Below are 17737 nucleotides of genomic sequence, written 5' to 3'. Positions count from 1 at the left end.
AGCAAAATCACACGCATGGATCTGAACCCTGAAAACACTGGTATCTATTTTGTTGCCTTCTTTTGGAACACCAGCTATATCCAGGCAAATATGGCTATATTTAGTTACATTTGGAAAGGACACAATCTTCCCGCTCCCCAAAAATGTCTACCCAAAATAATTAATACCAGTCATATTTCTCCTTTGTAGAATTATAATTTCATATACTGTCAATGTTTTACAGAAGCTTTCACCTATTGGAGAGTTTTTTGTAATGAGAGTCATAATCACTGTTCCCTCTAGATGTACAGGGTAAGAGAGGAAAGAAGCATTGGTGCTTTCACCTTTCAGAAGTCAATAAAAGAGTCCTAATTTCATAGCTTCATCTTGGGGCCTAGTTGCATCAATTTATGCTAACAAGGCATTATGCAATGCCTTTTATTGCACCCCTAGTTTGGCGCCACCACTGTAACAATGCTGTGCCACTCCTATACACTGATAATTGTAGCAACAACAGATCAGACTGTATCTCAAAATAAAGATTCTATTTTCATAGTATCAGGAACCTAATGCTAAAGTTTTACACAAACCCATAAATTTCTATTGCATTAATGGCAGTTACTCTTGGAAATCCTTTGTGTACTGATGGGAGAAAAGAGCCCAGAATGACCAGTTAGAAACCTGGTGTTTCAATCAGTAACAGATGTCTGATTAATATGCCAGAGGCAAATGATTCACTAAATCCAGCTGTAAAAGCAGATGGTGTATTTTATTTCCAGGGGTCAAACAGAATGGGAGTGCTTCTGCAGCATTCCCAACCCTTGCCTAAGAAGCAAGTGATGAGACCAGGAAATCAATCAAAGGTCTTTCATGTGGTAATATAGAACAACTAATCTCAGGGCCATCAGTTTATGAGATCTAACAAGGTCACCACATAAAGTGTAATATGTTGCCATATATCAGTGATAACATCAGTCCAGTTATACATCTCTAGGTACAAAACCTATTCCGGATTCAAAACAATTCCATTTAGCATGATAGGCCCCAACCATTTCGCATATGCTGGCCCCAAACCTCCTGACTCTTGTACTAATTTTTACCTTTTTTTGTCTGTTTTAAATAAGCTGCCTTATTCACAATTGGCTTTGCAGGTAGAGCAAAGCATGTGTTTTAACTGGTAGCCTGCAGCTATCCTCTGAAGCCACCAACAATACGTAAGGGTCATAACAGTATAGAAAAAAAATTAGAAGTAACTATATTTCTTGTCCTATAATGAGATTATAAACTTCTTGGGGCAAGGACAATCTTGTCATTAATTGTGTGTACAGCACCTAGCACAGTGAGGCTCTGCTCCCTGACTGGGGCCTCTAGGTACTCCTGTAATAAAAATAAATCATAAAAATAATAGATAATTTCTGGAAGGATGCTGTTTGTCGTGACATTATAGTTCAGACTGCAGCACTTTTTCCCTAAACCCTATTTTAAAAGCCTTTTCATGTGATAAAGAAAACTCCCTAGGCCAAAGGAGAATCTTTCTAAATAATTTAAAGGAAAACAATCTAAATTTCAAGTCACAGGTAACGTACATTTCATGTCTAAAGTCTTTTGCTAAGTGGATTAAAATTATTTTCTGAATTCAAAACCCAAAAAGGACTTGATCTCAGGGCAGGTCTTCACTACAGGGGGGGGTCGATTTAAGATACGCAAATTCAGCTACGCGAATAGCGTAGCTGAATTCGACGTATCGGAGCCGACTTACCCCCCTGTGAGGACGGCGGCAAAATCGACCTCCCAGTCGACGGCGCTTACTCCCACCTCCGCTGGTGGAGTAAGAGCGTCGATTCGGGGATCGATTGTCGCGTCCCGACGAGACGCGATAATTCGATCCCCGAGAGATCGATTTCTACCCGCCGATTCAGGTGGGTAGTGTAGACCTAGCCTTAGAACTTCAGACTTCTCATGCCCTTATCCTTCCTAAAAGACTTAAGGACATAAGTTACTTCTGAACAAAACTTATCTACACTTACCACTAAATTACAGTTTTTAGAATAAACTGACAGGAGAAGCTCCAGTAACTAGACCAGCAAGTATGCCAGCAACTAGTTCTCCACCAGTGAGTCTGCAGGAAACTGGAAATAGAATGATATCCACAGGGCCCCAAAAAAGAGTCAAAACCTGTAGGCTGCATAGTAATAGTTAACGAATTAAAGTTTTCCAAGGGCCTAGACAGACACACACCACCACTCAACCTAGCATTTTCTTTCTCCTCACTTCTGCAGGGTGGGAGGGGGAGAAAAGCAGGCAAGGGAATTGCATTTTACATGTTCAGCCCATACTGTGCTCCCCAAACCCCTAATGGGCCTTGACTATAAATCAAAGTGCCTCCAAGGATTGCAGGGCACCCCTTAAAACAGCACAGAGGAAAAAAACTATTCAAAAGTACATAGACAACTAATGATTAAACTGATCCTCAGTCCGATTATATTAAGAAACCTTACCTGGTCTTTCCACTTTAATAACTTCTGCTCCTAGGTCTCCTAAATTCATTGTTGCAAAGGGTCCTGCAAGTACCCTGCAATATTAAAAAGCAGTGGGTTTTCATAGTTGTTCTGTCACAGCATTTGAATCTCAGAAAACTATTCTGAACTACAAACAGCAAACACAAACCTTGTTAGATCAAGAATTTTCACACCTTCTAGCGGCTTCACCTTATTAGCACCTGGTAAGAAAGAGAAAACAATATTTTACTTGTGAACCTCTTTTTTTAAGGAGACTAATGTCTCTCCGTGGAAGTCTGAAATAACTGCTGTATCACACTCAACCTTGTTACCCACATTGCGTAAAATAGGGATAACAGCAGCTTCAGATATATAAAATCAGTTGTTTGTAAAGCATGATATAAATTATTAGTATTGTAGAGCCTATTTTAAACCCCTTAGAACACTACAATATACTGTTATTTTGTTATTTTTAAAAGTGCCTGTTACATACATAGACATTACGCTGATAAGCAGCAGCCTGTGTAGAAAGATCCAATAAACTCATAGCAGTCAGTGTCAAGAAGATATATGAATTAAAACTAATGGATAACAGACTGACATGAAGTAACGACTCCCCAGCTGCAGAGTCGTTTGACCTATGCTGACAATCAAAAGTAGGGTCAGCACTTACAACACACACAAAAAGTGTGTCTTCACATTTTAAAAGGCACTTGAAAACTGAAGCAGATGAGCACAAACCAAGAAAATATTTGTTCTGTCTGATAGCACTCATGATGGTAAATATATGCTCAAGAAATTTATCCACACATTTTTCCTTCCTTCTCCCCCCTTTCCTCCCAACCAGGACCATCGCTGAAAACTATATGAAGGATATTAAACCCCAAGGGGACATGCAGTCTAGGTCACAGGTGTTACAGATCTTCTGGGTGATCTTGGGCACATCACTTAACCCCTCTGTAAAATGGGGGATAATAATATTTCGCTACCTCATACAGATGTTGTGAGGTGTATTAATTAATATCAGTGAGATGTTCAGATACTATAGTGATAAATGCCATAGCAATTTCAATAAATAAATAAAAATCAGACCTCTGTTAAAACTAGAAAGGTTACATAGCATTAGCCAGGAGGAACTCATCTTTACTCATGTACTTGTTCAAACAACGGGAAAAGACAAAGTATTGTAAGACTGTCTCACTTTCTCTCTAGCCATCGGTTACAAAGCATGCACACAGAGTATTAGGATGGACTGGGAATTTAAGGCCCCTGCTCAAATATTTTAATTCATCACACTGCACTCAATGAAAAAATAGTGTCTTCAATTGTAAGACATTTTCCTCAATTATTACAAATCTCTCCAGAGGGATTTGGGTGGTTTGTTTTGTTGTTGTTACTGTTGTTGTTGCCATGAGGAAGTGTGATATGCAGACTAGTCAGCATTTAAAAAAAAAATGTCTGTCTAAATATTTGCCTCATAGTTGTTTTGCACATCTTAAACACAGGAAGTCAGGTACACATGTTTAGTACTGTTGTATTTCACTGTAAATACTGGAGAGGTTGAAAAATAGTTTACTAGTAATTATGCTGGATATCAATATAAAATACTTGGTGGTACAACCTCAATAAAGCCACACATAGCTTGATGACGCTTAATCAGCCCTCCATCTGTAAACTCACTTAGGCCCCAGATGATAAGAATTTAACCATATGCTTAACTTTAAGCAGGTAAGTTGTCCTATCTACTTCATTAAGACTGACTACTCTCGTGCTTAACGGTAAGCATATGTTTAAGTGTGTTTTAAGTGCTGAATCAGGGCATTACAGAAGAACACAACTTTATAAGAACATCTGCAGATGACGAAAAGTCTGCCTTTCTTTCCATCCCCTCCAAAACTCGCAATCTCTTCACTATGCCACAGACCATATGGAGCCTGATTTTCTCCCTTTCTCATACATACACTACCACAGCAACAGTAGTTTCCCAATTAAAGGCACTTCCAGACTCAAAAAGTTCTGCAGCTGTAGTTGACAGTCCTTTAGGAGTCCCCTCAGACTCTCTAAGGGAAGTCTGCAAAGTATTTAGATTTCACCTGTTAAAATATGCATTTACACAAAGCCATAATTAACAAGAGAATGAGTCACCATTATTATCATATCATTCATATTACAGTATTAATTAGGAACCCCAATCAATGATCATGGCCCCACTGGAGTAGGGGTCAGCATAGGAGAAAGTGCAGAGGTGTTTCTGGGAGAAGCGGTCTGTTGGGCAATAGATACGGGAAGTTGAATAGGGGTGTTGTCCCAATGACAGAAATAGAGGCGAGGGGAAGGTCTGTGGAAGGTAGATCAAAAGCTTGGTTCAGAAAGTTTCAGAAGCAATGCCAGCGAGCGGAACTACTCTTGCCTAATCATCTATGAATTTACATGATGCCTCAGTTTTGGTTTATGATAGTAAGCCAATGAGCTGCAGACTGATTTTACATGATACACTCGATCTATACCCACTTGATCACCAGAGAAATAATAGTTCTAATACACTAGTCATGTGAACACTGCCAAAATCATTCCCTGAGTCCTACTATCCCAGTATCATCCCCCATCTTCATCCTCTCCTGTGCCAGTTATTGATTTCTTAAGTAAACCAAATAGTACCAACTTCACCTTTTATTGAATTAAGCCTATAGCTCAACTACGGCAAGAATTCCTCTCTCTCAGGTGTAGCTATACCATATTTGCAGATTGTTTATTCCTATAATAAACTGGACAAACACATGGACCTCTATTACAAGTAGCTCTGAGTGAGAAAAAAATAATCAGGCCCACTCAAACTTTGTAGACTCTGAGGGTATTTTAAACTGAAGAGTCTCCCACATTACATTTAGTACACTTTACACAGGCAGGATCGTGTCAGGTGTGTTATCGTATCTTATAACAACATTAACAAAAAAAACCCCCAGAAGTTATTTCATAGTAGAATTGATTTGTACTACTTTTAATCCTGAAAATCTTAGTTTTCTTTTATATTTTAAAACAGAGGCAGATATAGGAGAAAGGGGACAAAAGGAAGCATTCTGTAGGCCTGATTCTTCTCTCACATCACTTTTACACCAATGCTGCTCCACTCTCTTCAACTAAGTTACTTCTGATTTATATCTGGGCAAGTGAGGAGAATCAAGCCCTCCTCGACTGAATTGCAAAGTAGATATTCTCTCATTCATGCAGACTGCCTCCCGTGGCCACATTTACTCATTGTGTAAGTAGATGCAGCGTCAATGCACACACTTACACCAGCAATCAATCTGGATGAATAGTGAAAGTACAAGCTACTGCTGTGGTGTGATCATTCCAGTTCAGCTGCTTATATTTGTATTTGGTATTTGAAACAGATTAGAAAATGAGCAAATCAATTCTGCTTATTAAATGGCCACCAGAAAGTAGGTTTTTTTAATTAAAGATAAAAATAGAACTTGCAGGAAAGGAGACAGTGAATCCATTATGCAATCACCAAACAGTGAAAAGTTTTGTTAAATAATAGGAGGCTCACAAAATGGGTTGTTTGCCCATAAAATGGAAACAAACAAACAGCTTTTGTAACTGAACTAAAAAGTGTAACACATTCTCTATATATTGCTGTTACTAGTCTGATCATTAGTTCTTCTTGGGCTCCAGCCCCTCCCATGATTCTCCCTTTATTTTTTTGCCACCTGCATACATTCATTGACCACCCTGGAAAGTCTGCATTAGAATCAGAACCTTTTGAGTTCTTCCTCAGCCACTGTGGAAAATTATACCCCAAAGCCAGATGTACATTTTCATTTAGAAAAAAATAATCATTTGCAATCAAGACAGTTATGGTTTTAGTAATGCTGCAGCAAGAGTGTAGAGTCAAGTCCAATTTCAGATAAACTTAAAAAAAATTCCTTAAAATGCTAGGGGACAAAGAAAACTATCTAGAAAACTATGTGAATTCAGTCTGCTATCGTTGAAAGATATTATTAGTGTCATATTCTCATGTCCTGCATGGACATTAAAATATCCCATCATATTTTTCCTAAAAGCAGAAGTTTCCCTCGGTAACTGCAGCCCTAGAGGTAGCTGCATTTCAGTGTTTGTGTGTGTGGCGCTCTCAGCGCCTTTGGGGAATGAACGACTTTATTATAGCGCATCACACGTATAGCGTAATTCTCAACCAAGCAAATATTTATGTTGGCTTGTCCCTTATCATCCAGCTCTGTAAAAGCTTGTTTTTCTAAACTAAGGTAGCTGGGGCAGGAAACATGTTGGTTGTTTGGCAAAGGTCTCTCATCTGTACATAGGGTGACCAGATAGCAAGTGTAAAAAATCAGGACAGGGGGTGGGAGGTAATAGGTGCCTATATAAGAAAAAGCCCCCAAAATCAGGACAGTCCCTATAAAATCAGGACATCTGGTCACCCTACCTGTACACATAAATAATAATAGTATGAAGAGACGCTTGCTCTGAGATACTTTTAAGTAAAACTTCTCCTGGACTTTGATTCCTTTCCACCGCCCTGCGCACGTGTTACATGATACACACGATCCACGGTGTCCAGGCCAGATCAAACAAGTGGTTTATTAAATTAAGAGTTTAAAAGAAGTGGCTACCTGGCTGGAGAGAGCTTCCCTGCACCCCTCTGCTGCTGCTAGGTGAGGAGAGGATTCTCAGAGGGCTGGGGCAGAGGGGCGAGGCAGGGCAGCCACTGCTGCTAGGGAGAGTGGGGCACAGACTCCTCCTGCGCCTGACACAGGAGCAACTCCTTCTTCGCAGCACAGCGCTCAGCATTGCTGCGGCTGTCAGCCCGAGCCGGGACAATCACACGCTTCAGAGGCACGGTGGGCTACGTACTGAGGCACAGGACAGACTCACTGCGAGCAGTAGCGACCGCTATCAGAGCCGCAGGCACTCGGGGAAAAGGACTGGAGGAGGAGCGTCAGTGTCCGATTTGACTCGGCCCCTTCCCACCTCCGTGTGTGTGAAAAATGTGCCCAGTCCGGTATACTGCGCAGGCGCAGTTCTACGCTGCTTCCAGTCTACCTTTTCCACGCGGAAATTCTCCCACCCTTTCGCACCGCGCAGGCGTAGTTCTCAATGTCTCTCCCATTTTTTCTCGGAGAGTGAAAATGGTCTCAGCTGTGTGGACTACGCAAGCGCGACGCTAAATGTCTCCTAGTCCCTTCTCTGTGAGTGCGACAATGAGACCACCTTTCCTTGTGGTAGTGGGAAGTTCAGGAGTGGGAGACTAGGGTTCAGGCTTGTGGGGAAAACTCTCAACCCCAGTCACGGTCAGGGAGTTCTCAGACTTTGTTTCACTATGGTTTATTGCTTTACTCTTCTAGGGAAGATGGGGACTTAGGTGGCTTTCTCGTACATTTTGCTCCCAGAGGAGCAATTTTTGTTCTGTATTACCCCTCTGCTAAATCCTTTTCAGACTGAGCACTGCTGCTTCACATAAACCCAGAGTGGCATAAATTTTGCCCCGTGCTGTGAAGTTTTATTCTGCCTGGTTGAGCAAATAGTTGGGAAGAATCCCTCTTGTACTAATTTACTTTGTGTAAAACTAGAGTTGGCATATTCATCCCATACATTTGTAAGGCATCCATCATAAGGTTACCAGAGTGTCCTTTACAATATATAGCTCACAAATGTATTATACTTTTCCCCCAGTAAGGAAGGAAATTCCTTACTGCCCTAGAAACTGATGATCATCCTCTAGGATATGTTGCCAGAGGATGATAAGAGGAGAGTTCCACCAGTTGCATTTAATCAGCATTTAAGAGATGTATCTTATTTTTTTCCAGAGAAAGTTTACCAAGTTTAAACTCTAGCATACTTTTGTTGAGCAACTTTCAGAGCTTCTTGTACAGGGTGGGAAACATAAAGTTTGTTACTGTTATTTGTACTTCTACGTATTTGAGAGGCATTCAGGTATTACAGTGATGAAACCATATAAGTATGTTGGTAGACACATAAATAGGTAGGTAAACCTATCACAGAACATATCTGCTGCAGATTCCCACAAGTATTTTGTTGGAAATCAACAATTTGAGCTATTCTGGGGGAAATGAATCAACAAGGCATTAGTTTAATACAGTCTCAACTAGGTTGTAAAGTTAGGACCTCTTTCATGTGGAGCACAGTTTAAACTTCATTGAGGTAAACAGGTTATGTTACTTTTGTTTGGTTTGAAATGGTATTCTGCAAGGTTCGTTTATAAAATGCAGCAATTTATGGCTTGTATTTGTAATTTCTTTTTGCTTAGCTCTTTTAAAAAATGCAAAAGATTAAATTAACTTCAACATTGCAAATTTTAACACCTAAATGACAGGTAATAAAAAAGTTATAGGTGCTCATGCTGAAGTAGAAAGGCGGCTATGCATTGGTCCACCCACACAGAGCGCAGCATTGAGGCCTAGTTCTCAAAGCAATGCTAGAATCTTGGACGGTTTATATAAAGGGGCTACACTTCTCCATTAATTTAACCTACATTAAAGAGCCACCATAACACTGAAATGAAGTTATGTCTTGGATGGGGGGTTAGACTAGATGACCCTTGTGGTCCTGTGGACGCAGTCCCATCTAACCCTATGATTCTATGACGTAGTTAAGCTGACCTAACCCTGAATATAGACCATGGTAGCTCAACAAAAGAATTCTTTGACCTAGCTTCCCCCTCTGGGGGAGGTGGATTGCCTACAGATGGGAGAGCTCCTCCCCCTTCAATATAAGAATAGTGTCTACACTGAAGTGCTTCAGCAGTGCAGCTGTAGCATTTCAAGTGTAGACAGGACCTGAATCTGCAGAGCCTGAAACAATAGCTCTGATATGGGAGCAGCCCCATTCAACTCAGTAGGGTAGTTCACATCTCAGATTCCCAGTGATAATTTAAATGTCAATATTGTTAACTATTTCACTAATCAAAGCATGTCTGAAAGGACAAGGATAAATACTGTGAAGATTGGGTTGCACTGGTAAGACTATCACTTTAAAAAACAACAAGCTGATCTGTGCAGCCAAAAGACGAGAGAGGAGGGTACCTGAGCCCTACTAGGAGAAAGTAATCTGGAAGAGCCAGGGGCACTGAACTTCCATCAAGTGGAACCAAGCCTGAGGAAACCCACTAGGGCAGATGGGATCTTATTTTGAACCAGTGGTTAAAGTAGATTGAAAGAGGACGGGGGAAGCTCTTAGTGCACCAGCCAAGGAGAAGCCAGAGTGGTAATGCCTACCCAAGCCAGGGAGCTCTCCCTCTGGTCCTTTTTCCTTCCTAAATCTGTTTAAAACAGGGGTTGATCTAAGTGCCTCTGGTGTTTATATTTATTCGAATTGATAGAGCACAGCTGTTTGGGTAGGCCCAGCCACAAGGCACTACCCTGCCTAGAACCCAAGGCGGGTTAATGGCTACAGTCTGCTTTGGGGATGGGACTTCACCGTCCACGCGGAGCCAGCAGTGAGAACACGAGGGGCCTTCTCCTAAGAGGAGAGCTTCACCTTCGGGGTCTTCAGCCAAACCTTGCCCACCCTGCTGGGTGCCTCCTCCCTGGCAGCAGCTGCTGCCGCCTCCTCCCCAGGGACCCCGGTGCCCAGAGTGCCCTAACTGATGCTGGGGGAAACGCTGGTGTGGTGCATTCTGTCCCCCCTCCCTCTCTGCCTCGCCGGAACCTCCGAACCCGGAACCTCCTGGCCGCGGCACAGGGCGCGTCGGGCCCCAGCGAGCAGCAACGCAGCACGCCGCGCGCGCACGCGCCGTGTGTCTCTGGTGGTTAGGCGGGGCGGTTGCGCACTTTTCGTTCGTTGCCCGGCTCGGGGTTCTGAGGCCGCAGCGGGAGCCGGAACGGGGCCATGCACCGACAGAGCTTCCGCCCCCCTACGCCCCCGTACCCGGGCGGGGGGCCCTGGGGCGGCGGGTTTCGGAGCCCTCCCTCCGGCGGGGGCCCTATGCCGCCCTCCCCGCGGGGCTACGGGAGCCCCCACCACACACCGCCGTACGGCCACCGGCCCTACTCGCCCCGAGGCCACAACTTCCACGGCGGCGGCGGGCGGTTCGGGAGCCCGTCCCCGGGGGGTCAAAGCCCGCGCAGGCCGCACAGTGCCAGCCCCAGGTACTCGGCTCCCTACGGCAGCATACCCCCGGCCGCGGCCCAGCAGCGTCCGCCGCACCATCCGCAGCAATACAAGTCCTCGCCGCGGGGCTCCCAGAGATACTACCAGGTATGGGAGGGGGAGCTGCCCTGGACAGCGGGAGGGGCTGCTGTGTGCCTCGGTGCGTGGGCGCCGTGCGCGTGTGGGAAAGAGATTAATGGCGGATTGAAACACGCAGCAGCCCCCCCTCCCCAATTTCCGCCCCCGCCCCCCCTTAGGCTCCCTCCCCAGATCCAAGAAAAGAGGGACGAGTGTAATACAGAGTGAAATCTATCCCCACCCTGTACTAGAGGGAGGAGAGAGACTGATTCATACAGCCAACGCTTTCCACATTTTCTGAAAGGGAGGGAAACTGACTCAAAGCAGAATCCACTTCCAGGCCCTTTGGGGCTGGGAAAGAGACAAGAACCCCAGGAATATTCTCTCCCCTCCTGCCCTGGCATTTGAGGGGGCGGGATAAGAAAGCAGCATTCAAACTCATTTCTCTCCTTCCTTATGTTAGCTTTTTCCCCGGTCTCAATTTTACCGAGTTCTTTTTAGTTTGTTTTTTAAGAGCTAAGATGAATTTGAATGTTTGTAACTTTGGCCGGGACCTCTTACTTGAGGAGTTGACATAACTGGGAGATTGGGTACAGTCAAGCATAGGTTGCTGCTAAAATGACTAAAAAAATTGTTTTCAAACAGAGTTGAAAATCTTTCCTAGTTACAAAAGGAACTTTAAAAAAGAGAAGTGAAATACTGTCTCAATAATGTTTTGTGGTTTTCAACTTCCAATTTTAAAGTGATGAATCACTATGCTAATCTCTGAATTGTAGTTAGTTTCTGTATGGGGCTAATAGTTAAAGTAACACCTGTGCAGGTGAAATATTTCTTACCTAGCAATGTCATAACTTTTGTAGTTCATAACTTAAGCTTTGTCTTTAAAAACAAAAGTGGGGGGAGGGGTACAGAACTAACTTTACCAGAACGCACATGCACTATAGAAATGCCATGGTCATAGACCCAATAGCTGATATGTAGGTGTAGAGAACACTCCGCCAAACAGTGGTTTACTACTTTTTTTTTTTTTTAAACAACTTAATCAGGTAGAAAGTGAACAGTGTTAAAGCCATACAAAATACAATTCCCAGTAACTACTGAAATTAGTATTTGTTTTCAGCTCAGTTGGAAAACTTATTTCTATTCCTACTAAAAGTGCCTGATAAGCTGTGCATGGGTCTTCATGCTAAATCACTCTGGTTTTGCCTTTTCAGAGTGGTTATTGACATGGGACTATGCTTACAGCATTGGAAACTATGGATAGTTTGTTCAATTTCTGTAAAATTGTTGGTCAAGTTATTTTGTTCACAATGTATTCTTTGTGGGAGTAAATGAATAAAAGGTAGGAATTTGCAGTGGAGGAAGGGATTGAGATCTAACATGAGTAAAAGGTATGGAGGGGACAGTTAACAATTGATCTTAAACTTCATGCTGATAGATATTAAAAATATTTAGAAAAGTACCATAACTAAATTTAACTGTTCTTTGAGGTGCACAAGTACAGAGTACATTAATAGACATGAGAAAGAAGTTATATTGTGGCAAAGTGTAACTACTAATGACTGTGTCCCTACAACTTAGTCTCTAATAGATTAGACCCCTGCATTCAGGAGAAAGCTATTTCATAATGATTTCTGGGAAGAAAATGACGAGTACTGAGCAGTTTGATTCCATTGTCTGTTCAAAAGTTTGTGTTACCATTGGAGAGACTAATATTCTCTCTCTCTCTCCTGTAAACCCATCATTGCTCATACACATCAAAACCTCTAAAGTTTGTAATACTACTGACATCCTCAAGTTTAGGGACCTAGAAAAACCATCTAAAATCTTTTGTCTGGAAACAGGACTTAGAAAAGGCAATTCTTATTAACAGTGTTTGTTAGATTTTTTTACTTAACACCTAATATTGTGCTTTTCAAGCACTAAAAATGAGGACAGTTGAATTTGCACCCTCAGTTACCATAACCTTTTTTAAAAAAAGCTTAAAGGGAAATATAATATTAAGTATAGATTTGTTATAATTATATTAATTTTCAAAACAGTTTGAATAAATGCTTGTCCCTATCTAACTATAGGACTTTCTCTTTACTTAGCTTTGATTTAGTTTTCTGCCATAAGTATTTCTACTTCCACTACCACCTTTTTATGCTAACTTGATTAACCGTTTGGACATAGTAGTGACTAGTAAGACTTTTGAATACAGAGGCTCCATCTCCAACAGGGAAATGTCCCATTGCTGATAGTCGTGGTAACCCTGATTCCCCCATCAGTGGAGGTTGGAAAAATGTGGAGATGGGACAAAAAATGTCAGCATTATTACAGGAAGTGCAAAATCTGGTAAAACGGTATCTTATCATGCTTTCTATAAAGGGTTGAAAACCCTTGGCTCCTCTGAGCTGGCACCAAAACCTTTTCAGCATTAACAGAGGAAATTGGGGATGGGAGTGACCATTGATATCTTTCTAGGCATTATTGCCACATTTAAAATCATGGTGTTAAACCATGTCAGCTAGAGACAGTTTTCCTTGTGTAGACAGAGCCTTAGGTTTTCTATTCAAAGGAGGATTGATGTGAGAATAGCTTCACTATATTGTTAAGTGTTCTGAAATTTGTCTCCCTTTCCCTGCACTCTCTCAGTAATAAAATTAAGAATTAACACTTTTTTGTGTTTAGAGATACTGGTCATGGTTAATATTTTAAGATGTGAACGTCTACATACATAGGGAGTTATTTCAGAATAGTGATTTGTGATTAACAATGTGTGGAAGCTCCTCTTCCAGAATGAGTGCTTTATTCCAAATGAGCTTACTTCAAAACGGGGTTCTTATTCCAAAAAAGCATCAACACATGGAGTTAGGCAGGAATAGCTAATGCCTTCTAACTTCACACCCCACCTTATTCCAAATTGAGTTTCATGTCTAAATGAGCCCGTTAGAATTTTAAATACACTTCTCCAATGCAATCATCCCTTCAAAATATTTACTACAAATCCAGTGTCAGAGTTTTTGAGTTTGGATAAATTAATTGTCTTCTGAATGCTGAAAATTTATAAGCAGAATGTTACAAAAAGAATAAAGATTTCCTGAGTGTGGTGATTGGGAGCAGTGTTATAACCACTAAATTAGATTACAACATTTTAGTGAAGTGAAGCATCTCTTTCTTTGATCAGTCTTCTGAAGTCTAGAATACACAGCTTTGCTTTTTAATATGCATGCTTAAATGAGTGTCTCTTAATGCCAGTCTTTTTTGCTAGTTCTTATTGGCTTGGTCTAGGAAACACTTGTAAATCTACTAATGTCTCATGGAAGGCTTTGTGAAATATAATTAACAGGTGTTCTTGTGTTTATATATTCTTTTTCTTATGACTTGGGTACACTGAGATGAAAATTGTGGCATCACTGTTGTTCTACTTCTCTACTTGTAGTCATTCTTCTGTTTGTGAGATCTTAGTCATATCCATATAATTTAATTGTGATGACATGGAGAAATAAGAAGTGGGGTGAAAAAAATCAAGGTGGCTTCTGCATATTCCCATTTGTGGGATGTACCTCCAGTGCCATAAAACTTCAGGTGCTCTCTGGAAAAAACTTACCTATTGTGCACCCCTTTGCACCACCAGATTTTTAGAATTGAGGTTTGGAGAGGATGGATGGTCCCCAACATCCTCAGTTCTTCCTCCTCTGTGACTAGGTGTAGGGACCATCTCTGTATGGAAGGAAAACTTGTTGCTGTCTGGTATCTTTAGATACATAATTTCTGTGCCATTGTTTAGACCAAGGATTGGCAACCTTTGGCACGCAGCGCGCCAGGGTAAGCCCCCTGGCGGGCTAGGCCGGTTTGTTTACCTGCCGTGTCCGCAGGTTTGGCCAATCGCGGCTCCCACTGGCCGCGGTTCGCTGCTCCAGGCCAATGGGGGCTGCGGGAAGCGGCTGCCAGCACATCCCTCGGCCCGCGCCGCTTCCCGCATCCCCCATTGGCCTGGGATGGCAAACCGCAGCCAGTGGGAGCCGCGATCGGCCAAATCTGCGGACGCGGCAGGTAAACAAACCGGCCCGGCCCGCCAGGGGGCTTACCCTGGCGAGCCGCGTGCCAAAGGTTGCCGATCCCTGGTTTAGACCATCCCTGAGCAGTTTGTCTGGTTCCAAGTTTTTCCTGCCAAATTTGAGAGTTTAAAATCTTATCTGTTGCTGTGTGAAGGGCCTAGATTTATACAAAAGGAAACTAAGTTTACAGAGGAAAGTATGAAATTAACAATACCCATGCTGTCAGATTCACAAAGTAAAATCTTTGTTATAGTTCTCTTAGGTTATGTACTTGCAACAGTAGTCAGTGAGAATAATTAACGTAACTTGTCTGTGCTTTGACAAAATTCAAGTCTCAAAAGCACCAACAGACAAATAATTAGTCCATTAAATGCAGCACAAACTGTTTACAATTAACAGATTTATATAGCAACAATACCCACATTTGGTTATCTAAAGAAGGGAATCTTTTATGTAGAACTTGAAAAACAACTGGTTTAACCCAAATACAATGTTCTTTACTGTAAGTGTTTTGGGTTAACTGTGTCTTTGCTTTGTACAGCACAGATTAAACTCTCAGCCCTTAAATACTTTGTGGTGTCTAGATTTTGCTGTTTGTAAATGGTTCTTTGTAAACTCTTTCCAACCTTAATCTATTCTTTGTTTTGTTGCCTAGCTTTTAAATTAGACCTGTTTCAGGACTGTGTAGTCTATTTAAAAATAGTCTCGGTTGTTTTTTTCTGCAGTTACATACAGATATGAAGTGAACATTTACTTTAGACAAGCTTACTCTTGTATAATGGTACATCACCGTTCCCAAGAAAATATTGTGATGAACCTTGATACATAAACTAAACTCTTCTGAGGAAGATACTCTAGGGCAGTGGTAATTATCACTAGCAGATGGAATTTGAAAGGTCTGCTACATTAGAGGAAAACTTTTTTCGTTTTAATTAGTCTATTAAATGTTTCTTTACCTGATGGTTTTCTTCCAAAGGGATCACCCAGGACATCTACTCCATTTGGTACAGCGCATGGCAGAGGGAAAAGAGTGTCTAATGATGTGGAAAACTATTACAGACCTTCAATGCTTGAGGACCCATGGGCTGGCCTAGAGCCAGTTTCTGTTACAGACATAAACCAACAATACAGCAGTGAGCAAACAACATATACTGGTAAAAAAGGGAGGTATTTCAGTTAACATTTCTAAAAGCCAAATAACTCCATCTGTCAGGAAAACTTTGGGACAAAATCTTTAAACCTACACAAAATGAACAGTAATCAAGACCCTAGCTAATGCTTTTATTTGAACAAATGTCCACCCTTTTATCTGACTTCTTTTTACTGCATTGAATATTTTTATGTATGGGGGAGGGGAAAGTAGTGGTGGATAATATACATTTCTGGCTACATGGAAGTGCCTACCAGCTTTGAAGAACAAAGTGTTCTTTAATCACCAGCGATTGATTTGTGTCTGTTAAAACAGGTTTCCATTTATTTACCTCTTCCATGCCAGATTGTTACCCTAACTTTTATTGTTAACTCCTTTAGGAAGTGGTATTTTTTTATGTTTCAACGTTTTTAAAATGAAGTGTGGAAATACAAAAAACAAAAACCTTTGTAAATCCTTGGTTTGTAATGTAAAAAAATTATTTTAGGACTTTTTTGTTAAGGTGTACTTGGCAAAGAAGTAATTAGTTATATTCTGTAAATATAATCCTTATATTCTGTGGTTAAATTTTGATTTTGTGCACAATTTTTTGTTAATTCTAGTGTAAAATAAGTGAAACATGAGTTTTAGCCATCTCAGGAAACCAATGTATTGTATTTGGAAAGTTTAATTTGTTAAACCAGCTCTTGAATGATAAACGTCTGTAATCATGTTTGGGTTGTGGTTTTTTGTTTTGGTTTGGTTTTGGTTTGTTTGTTTTTGGTTGCATTTTAAAGGATTCATATTTGAAAACAAAATAGAAATTTATGGATTATAGCAAACAAATGTGTCTTCTGGCAAGTAAAGATTAACGTGCACATAAACATTAGATAATTAAATGAATACAAAGATGTCGTCTTGCTCTAAATTTTAGAATAGTGTAGATCTGGTGATGAATCAAACTCAGTTTGTATGATTAGATAATTAAGTTCACTACATACCATAACATTTCACTCTTAAATTGTCCATTAACATTTATAACTCTCTTCTGACTTGGATAAAGAAACTAGATTAACATATCTGCCTACAAGAGCCTTTTTACCATTTTTTGTCTCCTGATGGGTAATGTGTCTAAGTTATATGAAAGCTTTGTTTAGGGCTTATCTACACTTGGAGTTATCCCTGATTAACTCCATGTGTGGATGCTCTTATTTCCAGAATAAATAGGGAATAAAATCATGTTTAAACAAGCCCTTTCTATGACTTGTTATGCTTGTAATAATGTCTAAAAACTGTCAAAACACTTGATGTTATGGTTGGAAATATCAGTATTTGTTTTTGACCTTTGTTATGCTGGATTTTAAATATAGATTATGGGTGAGAACTTAAAGTAAAGGAAGTCTGAGGTCAATTTTAAATTGTGATACTAAGTTTGGGTGCTTCATATCATTTCAGAAGAATGACCTTGGTAGTTGTAAGAATCACATACTCTTAAGATTTTTGTGTGTGTGCACGCGCATGCGCGCACACACCTGCATGCATGCATTGCATCCATGGATGTCTGCTTTGGACACTACTCAATACACCTTGCTAAGTTGTAGCTCTCAAATAATCGGAGTTTTACTTGAATGAGGAATGTGAAATAGCCCTTAAATGTTTGCAGAATTCTTCCATACTGTCTGCTTGATGTCAAGAATATTTAAACCCTCAGTCCAGAATCAAAATTGGTTCTTGGTTAACCAGCTATTGGTAATGTATCATTAGACTGTCCTTGTTTTTATCCACCGTGCATACCAGCAGTACTGAGATGACTTAAGAATAAACCATGGAAAGTTTTATAGAACTAAAAACAATGAAATGTACCCATCATGAAATGTGAAATA

At 40.9% G+C, this 17737-nt stretch overlaps 2 protein-coding genes across 3 annotated transcripts in view; one reads left to right on the top strand and one right to left on the bottom strand.

Moving 5' to 3' along the window:
• LOC112113496 (succinate--hydroxymethylglutarate CoA-transferase) overlaps nucleotides 1-7438 on the bottom strand; it is a 579588-nt gene extending 572150 nt beyond the window's left edge. For both annotated transcript variants that reach the window (XM_024209791.2, XM_024209792.2), the window contains exons 1-3: nucleotides 7109-7438; nucleotides 2647-2698; nucleotides 2478-2551 (exon numbers count right to left, since the gene is read on the bottom strand). In XM_024209791.2, the coding sequence (XP_024065559.2) occupies nucleotides 2478-2551; nucleotides 2647-2698; nucleotides 7109-7286 (304 nt within the window). In that variant the 5' untranslated portion in view covers nucleotides 7287-7438. The remainder of the gene's footprint in view (nucleotides 1-2477; nucleotides 2552-2646; nucleotides 2699-7108) is intronic.
• Nucleotides 7439-10261: 2823 nt separating this feature from the next.
• LOC113404998 (M-phase-specific PLK1-interacting protein-like) lies at nucleotides 10262-16716 on the top strand. Its single transcript, XM_026654121.1, has 2 exons — nucleotides 10262-10712; nucleotides 15702-16716. Exons 1-2 carry the CDS (start codon nucleotides 10344-10346, stop codon nucleotides 15903-15905), a joined length of 573 nt encoding a protein of 190 aa, XP_026509906.1. The 5' UTR covers nucleotides 10262-10343; the 3' UTR covers nucleotides 15906-16716.
• The last annotated feature ends 1021 nt before the right edge of the window (nucleotides 16717-17737 follow it).

The sequence above is a fragment of the Terrapene carolina genome, unplaced genomic scaffold (assembly GCF_002925995.2).
Source record: "Terrapene carolina triunguis isolate 2854851 unplaced genomic scaffold, T_m_triunguis-2.0 Scaffold182, whole genome shotgun sequence".
Lineage (NCBI taxonomy): Eukaryota > Metazoa > Chordata > Testudines > Emydidae > Terrapene > Terrapene triunguis.
This window is presented reverse-complemented; position numbering and strand designations above follow the sequence as displayed.